Below are 25,578 nucleotides of genomic sequence, written 5' to 3'. Positions count from 1 at the left end.
AAAGAAAACTTCTTTCTAACTTTTTAGGAATAGTTAAACGTATATTTTTTAATATGTTCTTTTACATAAAGTTAATTTTAAGTATTAAAAAATGATGCCAAATAGAGAAATTTCCTTCTATTGTAGTACAGAAGTACAGATAAAGAGCAAGAGAAAGGAACCAGTCAACGGGAAGGAGAAGTTGGATGAAGGAGGAACGAGAAGCAACATTGGGTTGAGGACAAAAACAATGTGCTGTGAAGGGATGACCTTTGAGAGCTTACCATGCAAAGAATGCAATTGAAAAAATAGGCAAACTGGTCCAGACAACTGCAGTGCTTTTCTATACAATCTAAGAAGAATGTTTACTTAGGTTCTGAGCACAATATTTAACTAAAAATACAGAGGGAGGAAGTTTGATTTACACCACATATAGGTACTATATACAGAACCTCTGAAAGTAGGCTTACATATGAAAGATAGCCTCAAGAAAGGTAAGTATTACACCTTACTAATGATTTTCTTCAGAGGTAAAATCAGGCTCAGCTGGTTTCGGAGGCAACAGTGGCAGTAATCTCTGAGGCACTCTATTACTGCGTACACTCTTGCGCCGCAAAGTTCGCAATGCATTTGCTGCAAATCTTGATGCAAAAATAGTGGCTCCAAGGCTTGGGGAAGCTCCAGTCTCTTCTGCCAAAGCATCCTGCAGCCAATCTTCCTCCTCGTGGAAAGAATTATCATGCTTCCTCTTGCAATGCCGGCGCCAAGCTGCTTGTATGAAACAGGCTGCCCATGCCCTCCACTGCTGTGAGTAGAATCTGAAAGTAAACTCATGATAATGATTAATGCTAAACAAGTGGCAATTTAATAGCTATTGTCTCTTTTTTTCTTTTCCCAAAATATTTCCTGCTGCATCCAGTCCCACCTCCTCAGAACTTGAGTAATTGAACAACAAAAAGGATACAAAAAGTAAAATAATTAACCACCTTTGGTCTTTTTATCATAAAATATTTGCATTAAATCTTGCCTGAAGATGTGCTGGAGCTTCTTGCTATGGAGACGCCGGTACTGGGACGCCACAAACTTCAGGTCATCAGCCATTAGAGCAAATGCTTCAACTGCGGTGAGAGCTTCCACTGTTCTTGTAGAGATGGGGAGATTTGAGGAGGAGTGGGGATCTAAGGCCCATGTAAGAAGCTCTTCTCCACAGAAGTCACCAGCCTTTAGATGGACAGAATTGAAGAAACCAGTTCTTCCACCATCAGTTGTCATAGTCAAGAGATTGCCTCGCATCACAAAAAGCATCTCATCAACTGGATCCCCTTCACGGAGTATGAAGCTCCTTTCTGTGTAAAGAACTGGCTTGAGGCGATGACACAATGCATCTAATAGTCTTTCATCCATTTTTTCGAACATGGGAACCTGAGATAAAAAAAAAAAATTGTCTGTCAGGCTTCATAGCCAAAACTTGTGGGAAAAACTCATTTATGTACAAGGATTTCGAGTCTTTGATTTGGATAAAACTCAATAGCCATCCGGATCCAAACTAATCCAAATCTAAGATTCAAACTCCAATGCCCCCAAACAAAGGGTAAGTAATTTGCATGAAATTAAAAAAATTAAGAAACCAGCACAATAGCAAACAAAAGGTAAAAAATAAATAAATAAGTAAATTTCTCACAGAAAATAACACGTGTGCTACATAAAAAAAACACCCACTCTCATGAGTAGATCCAAGCACAGATGACGCTTAATATCCCTCCTGAGGTCTTTAGGAAGACCACGAATCAGGGTTTCTTCCTCTACACCTCTAGTTTCTTGCCATTTGTACTGTTCATGTTGCCTAATACGCTGCCTGAGGTGGTCAGGCAGTGACCGATGAGACATCCACTTTTCTGCATCCTGCTTTTTCACTCTCATCTCTTCCACCCTAACAGAGTTGGTCTGGATATGTTTCTGCAACAGCACAAGACATTTCTCACTTAAATTATTAAAATCAACATTGTCAGCTTTTGGAAGGATGTATGAGTACATAGAAGTATGCTAAAGATGATATGAATAGAATTTTCAGTAAGAGACTAAAATCTTGCACTTAAGTTGAAGACATGGCATTGGGATAGTTGATGGGTTGGAGGTGAATCTTTAACTACCCTGAACAGATTTACTCCAGACAGTTAATGACAATGGGTAAAGACAGTAGAATGATAGCATAAAGGTGCAAACATTTATGGAAGCAGAATGATAGAACCTTACTGCAAACACATTTGGTCCCCTGATGCCCATACAACCCACAGAAATGAAGCTGGTAGAAGGTTCTTGTCAAGATATTCATTGTTGGCCTACCTTGTGAATAAATCACATGACAGGCATTTTGAAGTGGGTAATACGCACAAATAATTCATTACTTCTAATGCTTGCATCACACATATACAATATTAACTTTGGAGCATGTTAAATAAAATATCAAGTACATACCTGCATATTGCCAATAAGTGATGCAAACAGAAACAGTCCAAAGACACAAATGAAAATGGAAATGATTTTTTCCTCAACAAAAGTGCTTGTTTTGATGTTTTGGCCAAGAGAACTGTAAAAAAGAAAAAGAAACTCAGCAAACCTTTGTAAACTATTATTGGATCATTATCTTCACAAATAAAAGCACTATGTAAAATAAACCTGCAAGTGACCTTAGCCTGCTGGAGGACCAGATCAAGGAAAAGTAGCTCCAGAGAATGTCATGCAAATGGTTTTTAAAACAATGAAACAACTTAGCAAGCATTTTTCTGGGATATTGTCATTGAGATGATTTTTTGGAAACAGAAGTATCAGCTGCTCTCTAGAATCAATATGACCCACCTCGAATGTTTCAAATTAAATAGCTCACCAACTTGACCCAAAAGCTTAAAAGCGTTGGGTACATCCATGCATATATGGCACTCCTTCACTCCATTTCGAGATAACTTCTTGTTGTGAAGAGTCCACATCCTTCCCTCTAGTCTCACTTTGATGAAAACTAGATTCGATGATACTCATAGTCACCACTCCATTTTGTGCTGAGATACAAAGTGTCACCATCAATGTCTCAAAGCTATCTAAAGAGAATCTGCAGAATAGTATAGCTATAAACTCACCATCGAACTCCATGTTCATGGTTGGAAGTTGAATCACTTAACCTTTGCATTTCATTCAAGTGATCTGGCATTAGTGACAATGAGCATGGATAAATCTAGCCGATGTCTCATTCTCCACAGAGAAACACTTTTACTGAAATCATTGCTGAATAAAACCAACACATTGGCCATTCATGAGTTTCCACTTCTTATCAGACACATCCTTAGACTTGGCATTATCACCCTGCACTGCTACTAAGTTAACTTCTGAGTAGCTTTGAGATGTTGGTGGCATTCACGGAACCAAATAGGGTGGTGATAATGGGCGTGGCTAAATCTAGTTTTCTTGAAAATGAGACGAGAAGGAAAAACATGTACTCTTCATGATCAAAATATAAATTCTCAAGAAAGGGAAATGGGTGGCATGTTATATACATGGATGGTCTCAAGATAAAATGGTTTAAGCTTTTGGGTTAAGTTGGTGCACATCCATGTATATCAAGTTCAAGCCATGTGCAAGTGCTAACAATGGGAATAACAATAATTTTAGAACTTCCCCAAAAAAACCCTAATAATTTCCAGAAGAAGTCCATTGAAACCCCTTCCATCGGCTATTCATGTCATTCTCCCATGAGGATAGTTCCAAATGGAGATTTGGTTACCAAATTTCTCAAGAAAAAAAATCAATGAGATAGCACTAAACAGCCATTTGAGATTGTAGTGTTGGACTAGTATTCTTTTTTTCTTTGAAGCAATCCATAATATATTCGTCCTGTCCTATCAAATAAAAGAGCCTGTAGAGGCCAGTTCAATTTCTGCTAACCCCATCTTAGTTGGTAAAATATTTGTAACATATGCATGTTAAACCAGAGTCTTTAACATTTTCACATAGCCCTCTAACATGGTTGAGACATGTAGGATCCAAGGGACACAAGTTCAAAATTTAAATGCAGCAATGGTGTTCCATGATTAGCAATTCAAACTGTTGCAAAAAGGTGGTTGTGTATTAGAGCAAAAGTCAATCGAAAAAGAAAATTGATTCAAGTATAATAATAGCTATAGATCAGTTATGCACAAACCTAAGATTTCGCAAGCCCCACCAAAAGCAGAAGAAGAATTTTTTTGGAAAATCTTCTGATTCTATAATGCGAGAATGAAGAGCCTCAAAGAACATTCCAAAGTTGAAGACATTCCGATCTTTAATATTTTCTGGTTCAAGAAGAGGGCAAGAAGCATTTAGAACACTTAGAAATGAAGTGTCTCCTGGTCGCTTTGCTCCACAATATAAATATTCATGGTGACAGACAGGTCTCTTGCATGCCTCTCTCCAGCACGTATCTTTTCGCTCTATTGAGAACAAGTACCAAGAGGCTCCAACAATCTGGTAAATCAGATTCATTTAATCAACAAATCCATCAACAACAACAACAACAACAACAACAAAAGCAACAACAATCCTTTAGTCCCACTAAGTAAGGTCGGTTACATGAATCCTTTTCTGCCCATTCACCCGATTAAGAGCATTTTCTTCTATTAGATTAAGGGCTATTAAATCTTTCCTTACTATTTCATTCTAAGTTAATATTCAAATCCATATGACAAGAAAACATGTATTTTTTATGCAGCCATAACTTGATTAACTTTTTTTGACATTTGAGAATATATATATATATATTTATTTATATTATTTTTGAAAACAAGATGTATACTTTTCTAAATAAATAAAATCAACTTCCTTAATTTGTTCATTATTATCTATTATTTTAGGAAGTTGCTTCTCCTGTTTATAATCTGGAAGAAAACCGCCATTGATTGCATAGAGTCCAATTCCGCACTGTGAGCAACACAGCATACAAGCAATTAGAAATTTCTGAGCCACCAGCCATTAGTCATCCAAATATGTCATCTCGTTCGGTATTAAAACAAATTTCAATATAGCATAATATGTTTCTCCAGTTAAAACCTTTTAATCAGTAAATATTGATGGGACACCATACATTAGTTTGACATCCAAGAAACGGCACAAAGTCTTTTAAACAGAGATTTTCCTCACAATAACTACAACAAATTACCAATTTATTGTTGCTGAAAGGTTTTTAGCTTCTTATCTCATCCTTTGACTAAAAGAAGTATTTTACTATATGTTGGTGCATTTTAATATAATTATTTTATTTATTATCTTGAAAAAGAGTATGTATCTTGGATTGGGTTATGTATCTACATTTAATTAGGTCATTCATTCATGTATTTCATAAATGCATAAGATTAATTATATGAATATATCTTAAATCTAGGTGTGTATCTATTTAATATATATATATATATATATATATATATATATATATCTTATTTATTAAGTGCATGGAGAATGAAAGGTCATTTGTGCCTATAAAAAGAACCTTAAGGCATTGACCGTACACACCAATCTCTTCCCTTCATTCTCATCATAACATCCTTCTTGAGAGTCTAGAGAGTTTGACAGGCAAAGAAAGGCGTTTTTAGTGGAGCTTTGGACTCCTCCGTTTGTGCAGAATTGGAGTCATATGATTCAAATTGAGCTGTTGTATCCTAGGGGAGACAAGCCTTGAGGAGTTTTGTTGCACTGGTTCGTGGGCTAAGCCAAAAATTGCGGAGGGCTTGAATCTCCTTAAAGAGAGTGATATATCCGTGCCTCAGCCTATTTGTGAATCATACTTATATTTGTATTTTTATTTGTATTTAAATTTTATTCTTTTCATTTTATTAGATTTTCTAACAATTTTAAGGAGGTTCAAAAAATGGAGCTTACAGTTAAGAAATTGAATGAAAATGTTGGAGACCTCAACAAGATTTTTTGGTTAATTTAAAGGAGCCTACTTTAAGAGATGGAAAGGCAAGAAAAACTGGAAGGCTTTACAGAATAAATATGATAACGAGGAGGCAAGAGGGTAAGATGCAATTCTACAAGAAAATGGTAATACCAATAACGGTAATACCATAAAGGTAAATTTAATTGCTTCCGAACATAATACTTTACCAAATAGTCTTTTTCCTAAAAACCCTCAATTAAAGTCTAAGAGGAGAAATATGGAAAATAATAGTAGACCTCACATAATGAATAGGGCCAACCCTAATCAAAAGAATTTGAACCAAGGAGCCCCTTACAATCATAACAAGAAAAACAACAAGGTTGCCCCCACGGGCATGGCGCGGTGGTAAAGCAAGCGGGGATAACATGAGCATCGGAGGTTCGATTCCCTGTGGTGACAAGGTCTTGGTGCGCTTTGTAGCCCCTCAGGAGGTCCCATTCGCATGACGTAAAGGAGGGGCCATGGGAGAATGACCGCTTCCCGAAAGTCAACGCAAGTGTGAATAAGTAGTGACCGCATCCAAATTAACATTGGGAGGCGCATCAAGGGGGAAGGCCGCCGATCCGTGGGTTTGGTGTCGCATCGGGGGGTCTAAAGGGTTTGTCGGTGGCTGGAGTTCCCACATGAATGAAAAATAAAAAAGGAAAAACAACAAAGTTTGTTATGTTTGTGGCAAAAGTGAGCATACTGCCAAAATTTGCAAATTTCGAAAACGTGGGTCTATTCTTCAATCTAATATAGTTGAGGACCATTTGTGGCGATGCTTATTGATATAAATATGGTCCATGGTATTGAGGGGTGGTGGACAGACTCAGGTGCTAAGAGGCATCTCTGTTATGATAAATCTCGGCTCAAGGTGTACACTCTTTTTAAGGAACCCAAAACTATGCTCAAAAAAATATTTTGAGATTTAAGTGAGGTTATTGTCATTTTTGGCATGAAAATTACAAGATCATGCAATGGTATATTTCTCAATCAGTCACATTACGTTGAAAAATTTTGAATAAAAATGGCTATGATAAGTGCAAGCATGTTACTACTCCTTTTGATTCAAGTAATCATTTATTTCCTATTGAGAATGAAAACGGAGTGGTTAATTAAGAGGAATATAATAGCATCATTGGTAGTTTGAGATATACAGTAATTTAACTATACCTGATATTGCATATGCAGTAGGAATACTTATTAGATTTTTGAGCAAGCCAGGTAAAGAACACTGGAATGTTTTTGAAAGCGTAATGAAATATTTAGTTGGTACTAAAAAATTATGGTTTGTGTTTTACTAAGTATCCTGTTGTACTTGAAGGTTTTTGTAATGTTGATTGGAATACTTTGTCAGGTGATTCTCTCTCTACCACTAGTTATATTTTTACTTTAGGTGGTGGTGTTATTTTCTAGAAATCTAAAAAACAAACAATAATTGCTAACTCCACTATGGAAGCTGAGCTTATTGCTTTAGCATCAGCTACTGAGGAAGCAAGTTGATTGAGAGATATGTTGTATGAAATTCCATTTTGAGAAAAACTAATACCAACTATCCTAATTAATTGTGATCGTACTGCTGCAATTGGTAGAGTGAATAACTGTTATTATAACAATAAATCTAGATTCATAAGAAAAAAATATAATACTGTGAGATCATATTTGAGTAGTGACATCATTAATGTGAATTATATAAAATCGTCTGAAAATCTTGCAGATCCATTAACTAAGGCCTTAGCAAGAGAAATGATCTGTAATACATCGAGGGGGATGGGATGGGATTAAAGCCCATAAAATGATGAACAACATATGAGGATATCCAACCCAAGGACCAAAGATCCTGTAATTGGGTTCAATGGGAAGAACGAATCATATGGTGATCGTAAGAAATGCACTATTATTTTTTAAGCTCATCCCTATGGATTAAGTGCATTTATCCTGTAATGGAGGAGGTTGAGTTTTTGAAACTCTTAATGATAATTTGTATCTCTTATGAGTGGGGTGTCAGAGTTACAGGAGCACCCTTGACAGATTTCACCTATGTGAGCATGAGAGTGGGGCCGCTCTCTATGAGAATTGGGTTTATTCTCAAATATGCTCATGAAACCAGGATTAGCACAAAGCTGGAACATGCTGGCTATTAAAGCTCATGTCAACACTTGAATGATTATGTGTGAGCAGTAATACTTTATTTCCCTTAAACAGTCATAGTTCAAGTCTGAGACAACTACTGACTCTGGAGTAAATATTATTGTTCACTAAGTGAAAGTTCAATGTAGAGCACACCTTCATTATGCATAATTGTTCATCTTTGATTGTTAAACTCTATACATGCATTGTACATACATAATATTAAAATGAGAGGGGAATTGTTGGTGTATTTTATTATTATTATTTTATTTATTTTCTTGGAAAAGAGTATGTATCTTGGAGTGGGTTATGTATCTACATTTAATTAGGTCTTTCACTTATGTATTTCATAAATGCATAAGATTAATTACATGAATGTATCTTAAATCTAGGTGTGTATCTATTTAATATATATATATATATATATATATATATAAAATTTATTAAGTGCATGGGGAATGAAAGGTCATTTTGTGCCTATAAATAGAACCTTAAGGCATTGGAACTAGACACCAATCTCTTCTCTTCATTCTCATCATAACATCCTTCTTTTGAGTTTAGAGAGTTTGACAAGCAAAGAAAGGTTCTTTTAGTGGAGCTTTGGACTCCTCCGTTTGTGTAAAATTGGAGAGAATCATACGATTCAAATTAGGCTTTTGTATCCTGGGGGAGTTAAGTCTTGAGGAGTTCTGCTGCACCGATTCATGGGCTAAGCCAAAAATGGCAGAGGGCTTGAATCTCCTTAAAGAGAGTACGATATTCGTGCCTCAGCCTATTTGTGAATCGTGTTTATATTTGTATTTTTACTTGTATTTAAGTTTTATTATTTTTATTTTATTAGATTTCCTAACACTATATACTTACATATATTGCAATATCTTTATTATGTGTTTTGTTGCTGACAGTTTGAACTATGATTTCAAATAGAAAATCAATCATTGCTGTTTTTCCTTGTTATCTCACACTTAAATAATAAACTTCAATGTTTTTTTTTTCTCATATATTCTCTGTTTTGACAAAGTTATGGGTCTTGGAATATATTCTTTCTCTACATTTCTCCCTATATGTCCATGTATCATAGAGGTCAAAATTATAACTCAATTAATCCTCGCATCAATCCTCGTAGTATAGCTGGATTAGCATTGCCATTCTCAACCTTCATTGTGTCAGCATGTCCAAAACCCTTTCTTGGCACTGCAAGTAATATGAATATAGTTATGAAGGGGCAGCCCCATATGAATGCTCCCAGTTTTTTTCTCACACACTTGGTCAAGGCACCCATAATAATTAATCCCTTATTCAAAGAGAGGAGTTAATAAATAGAGAGTTTTTTCTCTTATTCAAGGACAAGAGTTATTTGTAACAAATAGAGGGTTTTTTCCTTCCCATCATTAAAGGGGGGAGAAAAAAATAAAGTGAATGTTAACTTCAAGGGATACTTAATTTGCCTCTTTGATCTTAATTTATTTGCCTCCCTTGATATGAAGAGGAAGCTAATTTGAGGGGTTGTGTTGATGTTTGTTCTCGGATACGCACAACGGAAACACACAATCACACACGAATCAATCAACAACCACTAATGCAATCACTCGATGATGAAATATGCTCAGGAAGCAAACATTCAGTAATGAGAAGAATAAAAAACACAAGCAAAAACGCAAGATTTATGTGGTTTAGTAATTTGCCTACGTCCATGGGAGCAGCAACCTATTTTCCACTATGAACAATGTCAAAGCTTACAATAGGGCTACAAATCAATGATTATATGCGAACCCTAAACGTATAGGAACCTTAGATCCCATCTAAACAATCCCTGTAGCAATCCTTAGAGGAAATCCTTCCGATTAGCCCAATCTACTGACCCCCGATTCGAATTTACATGATCTACGCCGCCTGAAACCATCAATAGTTTAGCCAAACTGTCGATGTTGTGGTGCTGAGAAAAACACCTTCTGCATTCTACCTGAAACCGTCGACAGTTAGAACCCATTCCATCAACAATTTGCCCTCTGACCTGTAGACTTCTCTTAGCCATTGCCGCTGTTGAGATACGGATCAAATAATGAAGATGCACAACGGAATAAACAACAGGTAAATGTAAATAACACACAACCAGAACAAGATCAACATGAAGATTTATGTGGTTCGGCAAAGCCTACATCTACGGAAGCAATGACACACAAATTTCATTATGGAAATCAAAATGTACACGATACACTTCTCAAATGATCACACACACCCTCAAAATATGCCCAGATGACATATATAAAGGTTTCTCGGAGGTTTCCTTCCGTCTGCCCAACCACCCAACGTTAAAAAATTCAAAATTTCAGAAAACTGCTGCAGCCCAAGTGCCCCTTGTCGATGACTATAGAACTTCGTTGACGAACTGTACAAGACTTCTCGTCGACGATAACTGGCTTTCGTCGACGAGTCTAGAAGTATGAGATTTCCTGCTCTTGGTATTGTCTTGTTGACGAATTCAGAGCTCTCATCGACGAACCATTGCTGTACCCTCGTCGATGAACACAGGGCATTCGTTGACGAGTTATGTTGTGCCGCCCTTTCATGTTTTTCCCTCTTCCTTCTTTGCTTACAAAAATTGAAGTATAAGAGCCACAAACAACAATCTCCACCTTGGCGATTATACGCCCCTTAGGAGAATCCTGAAAAACATGATCTTCTCCACCTTGAACTTGAAAACACTAGATTTGGACTTGTCTCTCTTTTATCACTTGGAGACATGGAGTAAGTTCAAGCAATGCTTGAGCTTCTCAAAAGTAACTAATTTCGTTAGAATATCCGATACATTTTCAGACGTGTGAACTTTCTCCAACACAAGTTCACCCGAAGTGTTGACCTTATAGGTCACACCCAGTTTTAATAATGACAAATACCTATTGTATTTAATGCATATTTGAGATTATGTGCAGAAACTCAGATTGACAGATCATAATGCACAAAGAGAGAGTGAAGTTGAAGACCCTATTTTTATGTATTGTATTGTATTTCATTTTTATGCAAAGGGTTTGTAATAGTAATTAGGGTCTATGGTTTGTAATAATCACACACACATCACATGCATGATCTAATACGTAAGCTCAAACCGAAACATAACTGAAACAGGACCTAGAAATGACCTTAGGACACTCACTCACTCACTTGTATATGTTCGTGACTTGAATAGGGTGTTTGTTAGATGAAATAGGACCGAATTGCACAAAATGTACACACTCGGTCTACCGGCACCTCACATTCATTTTTCCCTCAGTCGACCAAACATGGACCTGGTCAACTGGTTGACCACAGCCTGGTCGACCGATCCTGCAGTTCATTTGGTTTCGGTCGACCGAACACCCCAGTGGTCAACTTTATTGACCTCCTAGTTGACCGAACACTTTTTGAATACCACCAACCTGGTCGACCGAGTTCCCACGTGTGGGAATTCAACGGTCTAGTCGACCGACGAGCTTAGTTTAAATTAACCCTGGTCGACCGAACCTCACAAGAATTGAAAAATCGCCTTCAGACTTATATGTCCGGTCGACCGAGACCACAATACATTTCACGCCCGGTCGACCGAACCCCAAGAACTTGGGTTGACCGAACTTGTCCTGGTCGACCGGTGCTCTCGAGTTGGACCTATTTTTTTACTGTGATTAACTCACTAAAATAGGGTTAAAATAATTAAATAATATTAAATATTTTCTAATTATTCCAACCATGTCCTTAACGGTTATAATTCAGGGGAAATCTATATATACCCCTTCATTTGGAATGATTAGCAGCAACTCGATTAGAAAACTTGATTAAAAATTCTCTCTCAAATTTCAAAATTCCTACTATTCATTTCAAAGCTCCATTCACTCATACCTACCTTCTACTATTGTCAAAATCCTTCGTAAGTTTGTTTTGAGTGATTGTTTGCTCTAAGGGTTTACTCTCCTTTGGTTTGTGATTGATTGATACAATTTTTCTTGAGAGCCAAACCTAAGTCTTCTTAGGGGACTTTGTTAATAAGTCTCTCCTAAGAAGACTTTCATTAAACTTCTGAGTATTACATATTCATTACAATATCTTGGGAAGTTTGTATTTGTTTTTGGATTGCAAAATCTTTTCAAAACATTTTCAAATATCTTGTGTGATTTATCTTGACATACCTTTGAAAAGATATTTGTTCATGTGATAAAAATCTTTGTTGCAATATTCCTTGATTTATATATCATTTGCTGAATAAAAAGATTAAACTTCTTTTGCAAACCAAGCATATACATTATTTGAGTTTTACACGATTGAGAAAACCTATTTGGTTGAAATATATGAGATTTGATTAATATCTTTTTGTGAGCGCTTTGATTGAATACATCTTGTGATACAAAGAGTATATTGATTGCATTCTCACGCACCGATTACATTGATAGAAAATATTTATTTGAGAGAATATATTAAACCACATTGAGCTTACATATTATTTCATATTGGTGGTGTATGTGATTGCGTGTAACTGGGTACATATCAGTTTTACATGAAAGCATAATCACTGTACCAATATTCTTTGATTGTAAAATCTGAGTGTTTCTAGGCGTGGCCTGAGGGGGCGGTAATCCAGCCCGATAAGGATTGGTTGTAAAGGTTGAGGTCAGCTCTATAATAATTGACCTGGTTTGTTTAGGTGCCGCTCCACTCGTTTAAGTGAGCAATTATAGTGGTAATCCTTGTACTTGTTAGCCAAAGCGGGGAGGGACGTAGGTAATTGGCCGAATCTCGATAACATTTCTGCGTGTCACTCTTAATTTCCTGCTTTCTGGTGCTTGTGTTGTTAATTAAATTACTTTATTTAATTACTGGTACATATTACAATTGATTTACATTACTTGCACTAGATTGACCATAGGGTTGTGAATATACTGTTGTTAGGAAATTTACCTAGGGCTTAAATTTTAAAAGTACCAATTCACCCCCCCCCCTCTTGGGATCACGATAAAGCTAACACGAAGCAATTAATTCCCGAACTCTGTGGAACCTTACATCAATGTGCTTGGTCCTAGCATGGTATATCTAATTCTTCGCCAAGTAAATGACACTCTGACTATCACAATGCAGCACCACATCATCTTGCTGTAACCCCAACTCTCTAACTAAACCAGTAAGCCATAAGGCCTCCATTGCAACTTCGGCAACTGCCATATATTCCGCCTCAGTTGTGGACAATGCTACCAGAGACTGTACCATGGATCTCCAACATACTGGTCCTCCTACAAGGGTAAACACATATCCCGTTGTAGACCTTTTGTCATCCATATCTCCAGCATAATCCGCATCAACAAACCCCATAACTGAAGGGCAACCCTGTTGCTTGCCGAACATGATGCCATAATCTGCTGTACCCCGCAAGTATCTGAGTATCCATTTTACAGCTTTCCAATGTTGTCTTCCTGGATTAGAGAGGAACTTGCTCACCACGCTCACTGCATGAGCTAAATCTGGTCTTGTACATACCATGGCATACATTAAACTCCCCACAGCACTAGCATAGGGGACCTTTGACATGTCCATGATTTTCTCCTCCGAACTTGGGCAATCTGCAGTAGAAATGATTCGTTAGAGGTGTACACACCGGTCTTGCATCAGTCATGTTAAACCTCTCCAACACCTTTTGCACATAACCGACCTAAGATAGCCATAATCTCCCTGCAATCTTGTCTCGGCGAATCTCCATCCCAAGTGTTTTCTTGGCTAAACCAAAATCCTTCATGTCAAATTCCTTATACAATAGGTCCTTTAATTGATTCACCACAATTAAATCTCTTGCAGCTATCAACATATCATCGACATACAATAGCAAGAAAATAAGTGAGCCATCATCAAGTTTATTCACATATACGCAGCAATCATATTCACATCGTTTGTAGCCAATTTTTATCATATAGGAATCAAACTGTTTATACCATTGCCTTGGAGACTATTTTAGCCCATAAAGAGATTTCTTCAACCTGCAAACAAAATTTTCTTTTCCCTGTTCAATGAATCCCTTGGACTGAACCATGTAGATTTGTTCTTCCAAGTCACTGTGAAGAAACATCGTCTTCACATCCATTTGTTCCAAATGAAAATCATAATGAGTTACTAACCCCAACACAACTTTGATAGAAGTATGTTAGACCACTGGATAAAAGATTTCATCATAATCTATCCCCTTCTTCTGTGAGTATCCTTTTTCCACCAACCGTGCCTTGAACTTCTCACCTTCCTTTTCTAATATTGTCTCCTTCTTCCTGTACACCCATTTGCACCCTATTAGTCTCTTCCTATCTGGAAGCTCCACCAACTCCCAAGTTTGATTTTTACGTAGTGACTCCATTTCCTCAATCATTGCTCCCATCCATCCATCTTTCTCCTGGCTGTGCACTGTCTCTTGAAGTGTAATTGGATCGTTACAACTAGTAAGAAAAGCATAAGACACAAACTCTTCAAACTCATACCTTGGCGGAGGCCGAATAGTGCGACTGGATTTTCTTAACAAAATATTGTCGACTTGCTGGTTTTCCAAGCTAGAGCTCCCTGCAACCACAAGACCATGATCATTTCCTTTGTCCTGAGCTTCCAACTCCACCTGCACGATATGTTCATTACTGCCCCAGCTTTCAGGCTCCTATTTCTATTCATCACATTCTTGAGTACGCTTCACCATAGCCTTCTCATCAAAGACTACATCTCTACTGATCACCACCTTGTTTGCCTCTAGGTCCCACAGCTTATACCCCTTCACAGCCTCTAGATATCCCAAGAAGATGTAACGATGAGACTTCAGGTCAAGCTTAGACCTCTCCTCACTAAACACGTGGACATAGGCTAGACACCCGAATACTTTCAATTCGGAATAGTCTACTGCATTTCCCGTCCAAACCTCTTCCTCCACTTTACCCACTAGTGATGCCATTGGTTATTAGTTTACCAGAAAACAAGCCATACTAACTGCCTCGACACATAAGTTCTTTGAAAGCCCTGCATTCAATCTGAGACACCGAGCCCTATCTGCAAGAGTCCGATTCATCTGTTCTGCCACACCATTTTGTTGAGGTGTCCGACGAACTGTAAAATGTCTCTTAATGCCCTACTCCTCACAAAACTCCATAAACCGAGAATCAGCGTACTCAGTCCCATTATCCAACCTTAAACATTTGATTCTCCTCCCCGTTGGGTTCTCCACTTCACCCTTTCAAATCTTAAACTTGGCAAACATACTTTATTTGTGACGCATGAAGTAAACTCAGACCTTCCATGAGTAATCATCAATGAAACTCATATAATACACATGTCCACCCTTTGATGCAACTCTTATCAGGCCCCAAACATCTTAATGCACATAGTCAAAAATTCCTTTCGTCTTGTGAGTAGCTGATATAAACTTTGCCTTGTTCTGTTTTCCAAGAACACATATCCTGCAAAATTCCAACTGACATGATTTCAAGCCCTTTAAGAGTTTTCTCTTGTGTAGTTCTTTCATGCCATGTTCCCTCATATACCCAAGGCGCATATGTCACAAGACGGTCTCATCTAATTCAGCATCCATGACTGCAACTCCACCTACAACAGTAGTTCCCTACAATGTGTAAATATTCCCATCCAGTTTCTGCCCTTTCATTAAAGTCAGATTACCTTTCCATACCTTTACGACTCCACCTTTGGACTTGTAATTAAAGCCATTACAATCCAAAGTACCAAGAGATATAAAACTCTTTCTCAACTCAGATATATGTCTAACATTACACAATATTCTTACAACACCATCAAACATTTATATCTTTACATTTCCTATGCCAACGATATTGCAAGAAGCATCATTAACCATAAGAACTAATCCGAATTTACTAACCTGTAATAGCTGAACCACTCCTTGTTTGGAGTCATGTGATAAGAACATGCCGAGTCAAGTATCCAAGAGTCCGTTAGATTACCCGACTCCGTTGAAACTGATAGAACATCACCATCCGCTGAATCTTCTTCTTGAACAATATTCACTGATTTAGAAATCCCCTCATGCTTATTAGCATTTCCCTTCTTCCAATCCAGACACTCCGGTTTCACGTGCCCCTTTTTATAGCATTTATAACATCGGATTTCCTTCTTCTTCTTGGATTGATTTCGGGATTTCTGATTAAACCCATTTTTAAACTTTCTTTTGCCTTGCTCATTACTACCCTTTACCACAAGTCTTTCTCCTTCATCACATATTTTCAACCTTTGATGAAAATTTAACAAAAAATTTGTTACCTCTTCCAAATCAAGTGTTTCTTTTCCCCACGTAAGAGTGGTCACAAGATTTTCGTAGGTATGAATCAAGGGCAAAAGAATTTAACAGCATCAAAGCCTTATCATCCTCATCAAACTTCACATTAACCCTAATCAAATCACTTATAATTTGATTAAAGAAATTAATGTGTTGATCCAGACTTGATCCTTCAACCATCTTAAGCTAATATAATGCTTAAGAAAAAGTTTGTTATTGAGGGACATGTACCGACTTTCTAACTTTCTCTAGATAGCCGCTGGAGAATCCTCCTCCATCACCGGATAGAGAACTTCGTCGACCAAACACAAGTGTATTGTGGATGTTGCCTTTGCTTTCAAATCTACACATGTTGTCTCATCCATTCCTTCTGGTTGAGTATTAAGCAAAACCTTAGTCATTCCTTGTTGCACAAGAATGTCCTTCATTCTTCTCTACCAAAAACCGAAGTTTTTGATTCCATTGAATTTGACTACGTCAAATCTTGCAGAAGATGATCCTGATGCCATAACAACAATCACTCTGATACCAATTTATTGAGATACAGATCTAAAAATGAAGACGCACAGCGGAATAAACAACAAGTAAATGTAAATAACACATAACCAGAACAAGATCAACACGAAGATTTACGTGGTTCGGCAAAGCCTACATCCACGAAAGCAATGACACACAAATGTCACTATGGAAATCAAAATGTACACAATACACTTCTCAAATGATCGCACACACCCTCAAAATCTGCCCAGATGACATATATAAAGGTTCCTCGGAGGTTTCCCTCCGTTTGCCCAACCACCCAATGTTCAAAAATTCAAAATTTCAGAAAACTTTCGCAACCTAGGTGCCCCTCGTCGACGAGTACAGAACTTCGTCGACAAACTGTAGAAGACTTCTCGTCGACGATAACTGGCTTTTGTCAATGAGTCCATAAGTATGAGATTTCCTACTCTCAGTATTGTCTCATCAACGAATTCAGAGCTCTCATTGGCGAACTGTTGTTGTATCCTCGTCAACGAACATAGGGCATTCGTCGACAAGCTCTGCTGTGCTGCCCCTTCATGTTTTTCCCTCTTCCTTCTTTGCTTACAAAAATTGAAGTATAAAAACGACAAACAACAATCCCTCGCTTCACGTAGTTTTCTTCGGTGCATGTGATTCACTCTGAATATGAGCCACATCCCCAACAATCTCCACCTTGGCGAATATTCACCACATTGGAAATTTGAAAGCATAACCACTGCTCGACCCGAGCCATTAGATTGGGTCCATCTCCCATCTAGAACTTAGAGACGTTGATCAAGTCCAAGTAATGCTTGAACTTATCCGTTATGACCGGCTTCGTCAGCATATCAACCGCATTGTCAAACGTATAAACACCTTCTCAAGAAGGATTTCCCTTGAAGCAATCAGTTCCTTAACCCTATGATACCACACATCAATGTGCTTTGTCCTCGCATGGTACACCTTATTCTTTGCCAAGTAGATGACACTTTGACTAACACACTGCAGCCGAACTCCACCTTGCTGGACACCCAGTTCTCTGACCAACCCTGTAAGCCACAACCCTTCCTTAGCAGCCTCAGCCACTGTCATGTATTCCGACTCAGTAGTAAACAATGCTACGAGCGACTGCACCATAGACATCCGACAAATAAGTCCTCCCAAAAGGGTAAATACGTACCCTGTGGTAGACCTCCTGTTATCTAGGTCTCCTGCGTAATCAGCATCCACATACCCTACTACCGACGGATCACTCTGTTGTACATTGAACACTACCATATCCGGTCATACCCCTTAAGTACCTGAGAATCCACTTCACAGCATCCCAGTGTCGTCCATCCGGATTCGAGAAGAACTTGCTCACTACGCTAACGGCAATTGTCAGTTCCGACCTCATACACACCATGACATACATCAAACACCCCACTACACTAGCAGAGGGTACTCCTCGACATATCACAGACCTTATCGTCCGTCCTTGGGCATTGGACGGTAGACAGCCTGAAATAACTCGCCAAAGGCGTGCTCCCCGGCTTAGCATTAGCCATGCTAAACCTCTCCAACACCTTCTCCACATAACCGCCCTGAGATAACCATAGTCTCCTTGCATTATCCTTGCGAATCTCCACGCCAAGTATCCTCTTGGCTGCACTCAAGTTTTTCATGTCGAATACCTTTCCCAACAGAGTTTTCAACCGATTTACCTCGGTCATGTCTTTAGCAGCAATTAGCATATCGTCAACGTGTAGAGAGAAGCTCTCATCCCTCTCTAGAAGGGATGTTCGGCCTATGGACTGATCTCCGCCACCCATCTTCCACCACCATGCCCATCACCGGCACTGGCAGCCTCCCCATCCCCTTCCCTTCTTCCTTCCTCCATCCCGAATGTCCATTTGTTCTCGTTGCTGTTTCTCCCTTCTCCGTTCGTCTCACACGCCATTTCTCCTCTCCCGCCAAATCTATGTTTGAAATTTTGAGCGTGTTCCATTCTGCAATGGTGTGCAAAAGTGCGCGCAGGGCAGAGAAGAACCCCCAGAAGGATACGAACTTGAAGAATGACTTGATAGATGGCCTGAATTTTGTAGATGATAAGGCTTCGAATGGGTCAAAGGGTATCGCATATATGGGTATTGCGAATATGGATTTGATGTCACAGGAGCAGGTTGAAGTTGTAGGTGTACCATTATGTAGTAAGATGCAGGTAAAGGAGGATGTCTGTGGGATACCTCCATTGATGAGCAGAGAAGTTGGTGATGAGGATTCCATTGAATCGGAAACCCTAGGCTGAGAGGATAATAGAGATGAAGTTAAGGAGGATGAAGATGAAGTTTCTGTCCATATTGATATATTGCCTGCTAGGCATGAATAGAACCCATATAAAAACTTGAAGGACCAACAGAAGGAACTAGATGGTAAAACCTACAAGAAAAACAATCTAAAAGCGCCATGGGTGAGTCTCTTTGCAAATAATAGGCAGCGCCAAAGTTGTGGCACAATTCCTGGGTTTGAATCAGATGGAGCAGTTCTTCTAATTTCCTCGCGGTCCTGACCAATGTTGCAAGCAGAAAAAAGATTAGATGTCAGGCTATTTGCTTTCAACCCTGAGCAATCTGAGAACTTCTGAAGGCAGTCCATAATCAACTCTATTGAGGGGATATCACCCCTCTCAAACATAATCAAGTCATCCGCAAACACCAAATGGGTAATCTTCAACTTAGCACATTTAGGATGAAAGTTGAAATCAGAATTTTCTTCAAGAGACTTTAGAAGTCTTGAAAGGTACTCAAGGCATATAACAAACAGAAGAGGGGAGAAAGGATCCCCTTGTCTAAGGGCCTTCTTATCCAAAAAGAAACCATAGTAGCCTCCATTCAGAGCAAGAGAGAAAGAGGTGGAAGAAACACATCGCATAATCCAATCCATCATAATGTTAAGGAACCTGAGATGAACAAGTATTTGTCTACGAAAAGACCAAGACATAGAGTCGTAAGCTTTCCTTAGATCAATTTTAAGCATACATCTAGGAGAGAATTCTTTTCCTAGCATATTTCCTCACAAGCTCTTGCACTAGGTATATATTCTCAATCATACTTCTCTGCTTGACAAAGGCCGACTGAGCTGGGTTCACAAGGGATTCAAGACAAGGTTTTACCATACTAGCTATGATTTTTGCTATCACCTTGTAGACGACATTGCAACAACAAATTGGTCTGAAGTCTTGATCCGAAGAGGCATGCTTAGTATTTGCAATCAAAGCCAGAGCAGTATGATTTATTTGCTTTAGGAGTTTGCCCATTTTTAAAAACTCTTTCACAGTTTGAGAGAAATCCTTGCCAACAGTGCACCAAGCCTTCTTAAAAAAACCCGAGGAGAACCCATCAGGGCCAGGTGATTTTTCCTCACCAATACTAAATAAGGCTTCTTTAATTTCTTCATCCGCGACATCCTTTAACATCTGATTTGCCTACACATCATTTAGAGTCTTCCCTTTATATATAACCCAAGGACCCACAGGACAACAGCTCTCTTTAGAACCCAGCAGATCTTTATAGAACACCAGAAACTCCTCAACTACTTGCTTCTGTGAGGTAGTACATTCCCCATTACTCTTAGTGATAGCAGCAATATGATTCCTTCTCTTGTGTATCTTCATCAAGGAATGAAAAAAGGTTGTACTTCTGTCACAGTTCTTGAGGTAATCATTCTTTGCTTGTTGAGCTAAGAAAGATTTGTTCATCCCATCAAGCCTTACAACCACTTCCTTCTTCAAAAAGACCTCCCTCTACAGGTTCTCATCTTTCGGATGGTCATGAAGCCTTTGTTGGGTCTCCAAAAGTTCCGTGGTTGCTCTTTCAGCTCCAGCTGAGATATGGGAAAAAGGAATGGCGTTTAGAGTTCTCAAGGGTCTTTTAGAGCCTGGAGCATCTTCACTAATCTGAACTGTTTACAACCCTATAATCTGGTAAACAACCCAGTTCTAACTATCTCCTGTAATCTGTTGTAATGAGTCCACATTTTGAAGAACTTAAATGGTCTTCTCCCTAAGCAATCATCCCCAAGAAAAGACACAATGCAAGGGGAGTGATCTGAAAGGTGCCCAAGAAGCATGAAATGAGCATGAGCACCAAATCTTGCAATATTCCAATCTGCATTTATTAAAGCTCTATGCAGCTTGCTCCATATTCTGCCATTAGACCATGTCAGGAAACAGCCTGTCGAATTTATTTCAGAAAGGCCAGCTTCCATGAAGCAATTCAAAATATCTTTTGTTTCATAGGCTATAATTGGGAGGCCATTCATTTTCTCCTCATCTGAAATAACATTGTTAAAGTCTCCCAAGAGAAGCCAAGGACTATGGCAAGAGCTTCCAAACTGAATTAAATCCTGCCACAGGTTACGTATTGCTACAATTGAATGGAATCCATATATAAAACTCAAAGAAAACTCTTAGCAGAAATCAAGTAATTTAACTTTCAGTGAACAACCTGGGCATTGCAGTAAATTAGCTGAAGCTGAACCTTAAGGGGATTCCAAAAAACCAGAATTCTGCCAGCTCTGTGATGCATAAAATTATTCACCTGCCTCCAACTTTGAAACTTCCTCATTAACTCTTCAAGGATGATTGGTGAGAGTTTTGATTCAAGGATGCCAAACACATCGATCATATTACTTCTAACGAGGTCAAGAACCCAATTATGTTTCAGGGGATTGTTGAAACCCCTGACATTCCACGCGGCATTCTTCATGATGCAGGTAGGAGGGCAGCCTCTCCTTTCCCTTCAGCTTGGTTAACAGCCCGTCCCTCCTTTGTGTTTTTCTTATTCCTTACTGGAACAAATTCCACTCCTTGCATCCTTTCTTTTTCTTCCCTGGAAAAAATTTGGATGGCCTTACCTCTGTCTGTGGACACACCCATCCCCATTCCACCCCCTTTTGCTCCTGAAGAAGCATTAACAATAGCTTTTTCTCTGTCCTTTTCAGCATCTGAAAATCTGTTGTCCTTTCCTGAATTATCTACAGATGACACAATGGAAGCCTTGGCCTTGTTTTGTTGATCTCCAGACTTATCATTCATGGTTGTGTTCTCAGCTTCTACAATTCTGTTGTCCTTTCCTGACTTTGCTGTGGCCAACACTATTGGACTTTTGGAATTTATTGCAGTGCCTGCACCCTCCACCCTGCCTTCCATTGCTGCAGGTTCAGTGAGAAAAGAACCCATAGTCTGCTCCTTTGTGTTCCTATGTTGCTCATTCGTCTTCTTTGATTTGCACAAGCCTTCTAAGTGCCCCAAAGATTTCCATAACCTACAGAAGCTGTGAAGTTTTCCATAGATAACCTCTTGGGTAATCACCTTAGCATTTGGCAGCCATATCTTGACTTCATGCTTAATTTCTTTTGCAACATCAACCTCCACCAACACTCTTGCGTAGGTAAGTCTTTCCCCTGTTTGTGGTCATCTTGTCTGCATAAAGGGGTTTACCCAGCTCCGAACAAATTCTGCCAAGGGCACTCGGTGTCCACAAAAGATTTCCCCTGCTCGCCTACTCAAGAGAGCCAAGGCACAGTGGACCTGAATGTGGTGGTCCGTAATTTTCGGATCAGTCGACTGATTATTGGCAGATTTGCGTCGGTTCGGTCACCCGAGCCTGCTTGAAGTGTTCAAATTGATTGATTTTGCTATTTTAGCGTCTTGAAGCCTCTGTGACCCGAGGCCTCTTGTGTATGCCCAGTGTCTACTGTACATATTCGTTTTGATCAATACATTTACCATTTACTGATAATATATAAATATACACAAACACACATATAAGAGACCCGTCCATAAGTTTCCTTACATAGACGCAACAATCGTACTCACACATCCCGTAGCCGATATGGGTCATATAGGCGTCAAACCTCTTGTACCACTGCCTCGGAAATTGCTTTAGCCCGTACAGTGACTTCTTTAGTTTGCAGACTAAGTGCTCCTGTCCAGGTTGGCTAAACACTTCTAGCTGTGTCATGTAAATCGGCTCCTCTAGATCACCATGGAGGAACGTTATCTTTACGTCCATTTGCTCCAGATGCAAATCATGTTGCGCCACCAGTCCCAACACTACCCTGATGGAAGTGTGCCTGACCATAGAGGAGAAGATTTCATCATAATCTACTATCTTCCTCTGCGAGTATCCCTTCGTTACCAAGCGAGCCTTGTACTTCTCTTTTTCCCTTTCTGAAACTGTTTCCTTCTTCCTATATACCCACTTGCATCCAATTGCCCGCTTCCCAGCTAGAAACTCCACGAAGTCCCATGTTTGGTTCTTATGCAACGACTCCATCTTCTCCACCATAGCGCCTATCCAGCTACCCTTCTCCTGGCTGTGCATGACCTCCTGATAGGTTGTAGGATCCCCGCTGCTAGTGACAAGCGCATAAGGCACTAGATCTTCAAAACCGTACCTAGGGGGTGGCCTAACGACGCGTCTAGGTCTATCTATAGTTATGCTACGACGTGGCTGCTGGTTATCTGAACTAGAATTCCCTGTGTCATTTGCACCCTGAGTTTCTGACTCCACCAGCACCGTTGGCCGATCTCTTAGGCTAGGACTCCCTGCATGTTTGCCCTGAGTCTCTAACTCCACCTGAATCGCACACTCATTGCTGATACAATTTTCTGGTTTCTATTTCTCTATTTCTTTCTGAGTACGCCGCAACATGGCATTCTCATCGAAAATCACGTTCCTATTGATCACCACCTTGTTTGCCCCTAGATCTCATGGCTTGAACCCTTTCACACCTTTCTGATGTCCCAAAAAATGCACTATTTAGACTTTGCCTCAAGCTTAGATCTCTCCTCACCGAGAATGTGAGCATAGGCCGGACACCCAAATACTCTTAAGACCAGAGTAGTCTACCTTTTCTCCTTTCCACACCTCCTCAGCAACTTTCCCATTCTGTGATGCCCTAGGTGTTTTGTTTACCAAGAAACACTTCATACTAGCCGCCTCGACTCAGAAATTCATGGTGAGCCCAGCCTGCAACCTAAGGCACCGAGCTCTTTTAGCCAGGTTTCGGTTCATCCTCTCCGCCACACTATTTTTCTGTGGTGTCCAACGCACAATAAAATACCTCCTTATGCCTAGCTGCTCGCAAAACTCTCTGAATCTCGGAGGATTTTCCTCCAAAGATTGCTACAAGAGTGTTTTAGATATAGTCTAAGTCTTATGTACGCATAGGGTTTATATATAAACTATATTTGTAACCCTTAATGTAAGCTTGACAATATGATAGTGAAAATCAGCCGCTTGCTCCCGTGGATGTAGGCACATTGCCGAACCACGTAAATTCTTGTATCGTGTGTTCTTATTGTTTGATTTTATTATCTTTGTAGTTGAATGTTAATTTTCGTATATTCATCGTTGAGTGCTTGCATTACTTGTTCTGGATTCAAGTTGTGTGTGTTTCCGCTGTGCAATTGAATCAAGAACTAGTTATACGTTCACTTTTAAAGGATGTCCCATAAGTTGGAAGTCTAGCCTACAACAAAATGTTGCATTATCTACAACCAGGAAAAATATATAGCAATAGCAAAGGTAGTCAAAGAAGTTGTTTGGTTAAGGGGTTGAGCTTACATCTTGTTGGGACAAGACTATTGTTCTATCACGACCGAAGTTCTATTCATTTTACTAAATTCATTTAACTAAGGATCAAATGTTTTGTGAAAGGAAAAAACATATTGATAGAGGTACCATTTTGCTCATGAAATTATTTCACAATACAAAATATTGCAAAGAAAATTGGCACCATTGATAATCTTGCAAATATGTTGACAAAGCCTCTAGCATCAACTAAGTTCAAGCCTCGCTTGGCCTCTATTAAAATTTTTTATTCCAAAAATATACCCTATAGGGGCATAAGATGGAAAAGATGAAATAAGAAATTTATCATCCCATATAAGATTGGAGGAATAGGTTTGTTATCATGGGACAACCTCTTATAAAGGCTCACATTTTTTTCTTCTTCTATGTTTAGTCAATACACCTATGCTTCATAATAAATCCCTCATTAAAGGAGACCTATTTGTAACAAATAGAGGGTTTGTCCCCCTCATTCCAATGCACAGAGCTCCTGTTATGTGGGGTCCGAGGAAAGGGCAGGCCACGATGGGTCTACAATTTACAGCCTTACCTTCCATTTTTGCAAAACGCTAATTCCACGTCTCAAAACTATGACCTCCAAGTCACACAGAGAGACCTCTATGTTGTGCCAAGGCTCCTCTTCTTTGTTCCCACTTATTCAAATAGAAGACTTAATAAATAGAGAATTTTTCCATCATTTAAAGAGATGAAAAAAATAATAATAAAGAGAATTTTGACTTCAAGGTGGAGCTAATTTATTTGAGGGAGAGTTAATTTGCCTCTGATTTTAGGAGGGAGCTAATTTTGAGGGGCTGTATTAATGGCTTTTTTTTTTTGGGTATTTCTAGATAGTGACAAAGAGTGACATTTTTCAAGCTTTTGTGTTTTGGCTCTTCCTCAATAGTAAAATTGTCTTGCCATCTTTTCCCTTGGACTTAGGCTATAAGCCGAACCACGTAAATCTTGTGTCTTTTAGATTTTGAATTTCTCTTTCATTACTTCTTTATTTCTCAATTATCATACTTCTAGTCCTAACATAGATCTATATGGGCCTCAGTATTCCGAGAATGCTAAAAGAGACAAAATTAGGAATATACATAACAAAAAAACAACAATAA

The 25,578-nt window shown here is 39.0% G+C and overlaps 1 protein-coding gene across 9 annotated transcripts in view; it reads right to left on the bottom strand.

The window, feature by feature from the left end:
• Nucleotides 1-297: 297 nt before the first annotated feature.
• The window catches only part of LOC131166198 (cyclic nucleotide-gated ion channel 1-like), a 57,893-nt gene continuing 32,612 nt past the window's right edge, over nucleotides 298-25,578 (bottom strand). For 6 of the 9 annotated variants that reach the window (XM_058124536.1, XM_058124540.1, XM_058124539.1 and 3 more), the window contains 5 exons: nucleotides 4,169-4,470; nucleotides 2,455-2,566; nucleotides 1,699-1,935; nucleotides 1,007-1,401; nucleotides 298-797 (listed from right to left, as the gene is read on the bottom strand). In XM_058124536.1, coding sequence (XP_057980519.1) covers nucleotides 491-797; nucleotides 1,007-1,401; nucleotides 1,699-1,935; nucleotides 2,455-2,566; nucleotides 4,169-4,470 — 1,353 coding nt within the window. In that variant the 3' untranslated portion in view covers nucleotides 298-490. Of the gene's footprint in view, nucleotides 804-1,006; nucleotides 1,402-1,698; nucleotides 1,936-2,454; nucleotides 2,567-4,168; nucleotides 4,471-25,578 lie in introns of all 9 variants that reach the window. The other 3 variants (XM_058124542.1, XM_058124541.1, XM_058124538.1) reach the window with 2 other exon arrangements.

Source organism: Malania oleifera, chromosome 10, assembly GCF_029873635.1.
Source record: "Malania oleifera isolate guangnan ecotype guangnan chromosome 10, ASM2987363v1, whole genome shotgun sequence".
Classification (NCBI taxonomy): domain Eukaryota; kingdom Viridiplantae; phylum Streptophyta; class Magnoliopsida; order Santalales; family Ximeniaceae; genus Malania; species Malania oleifera.
This window is presented reverse-complemented; position numbering and strand designations above follow the sequence as displayed.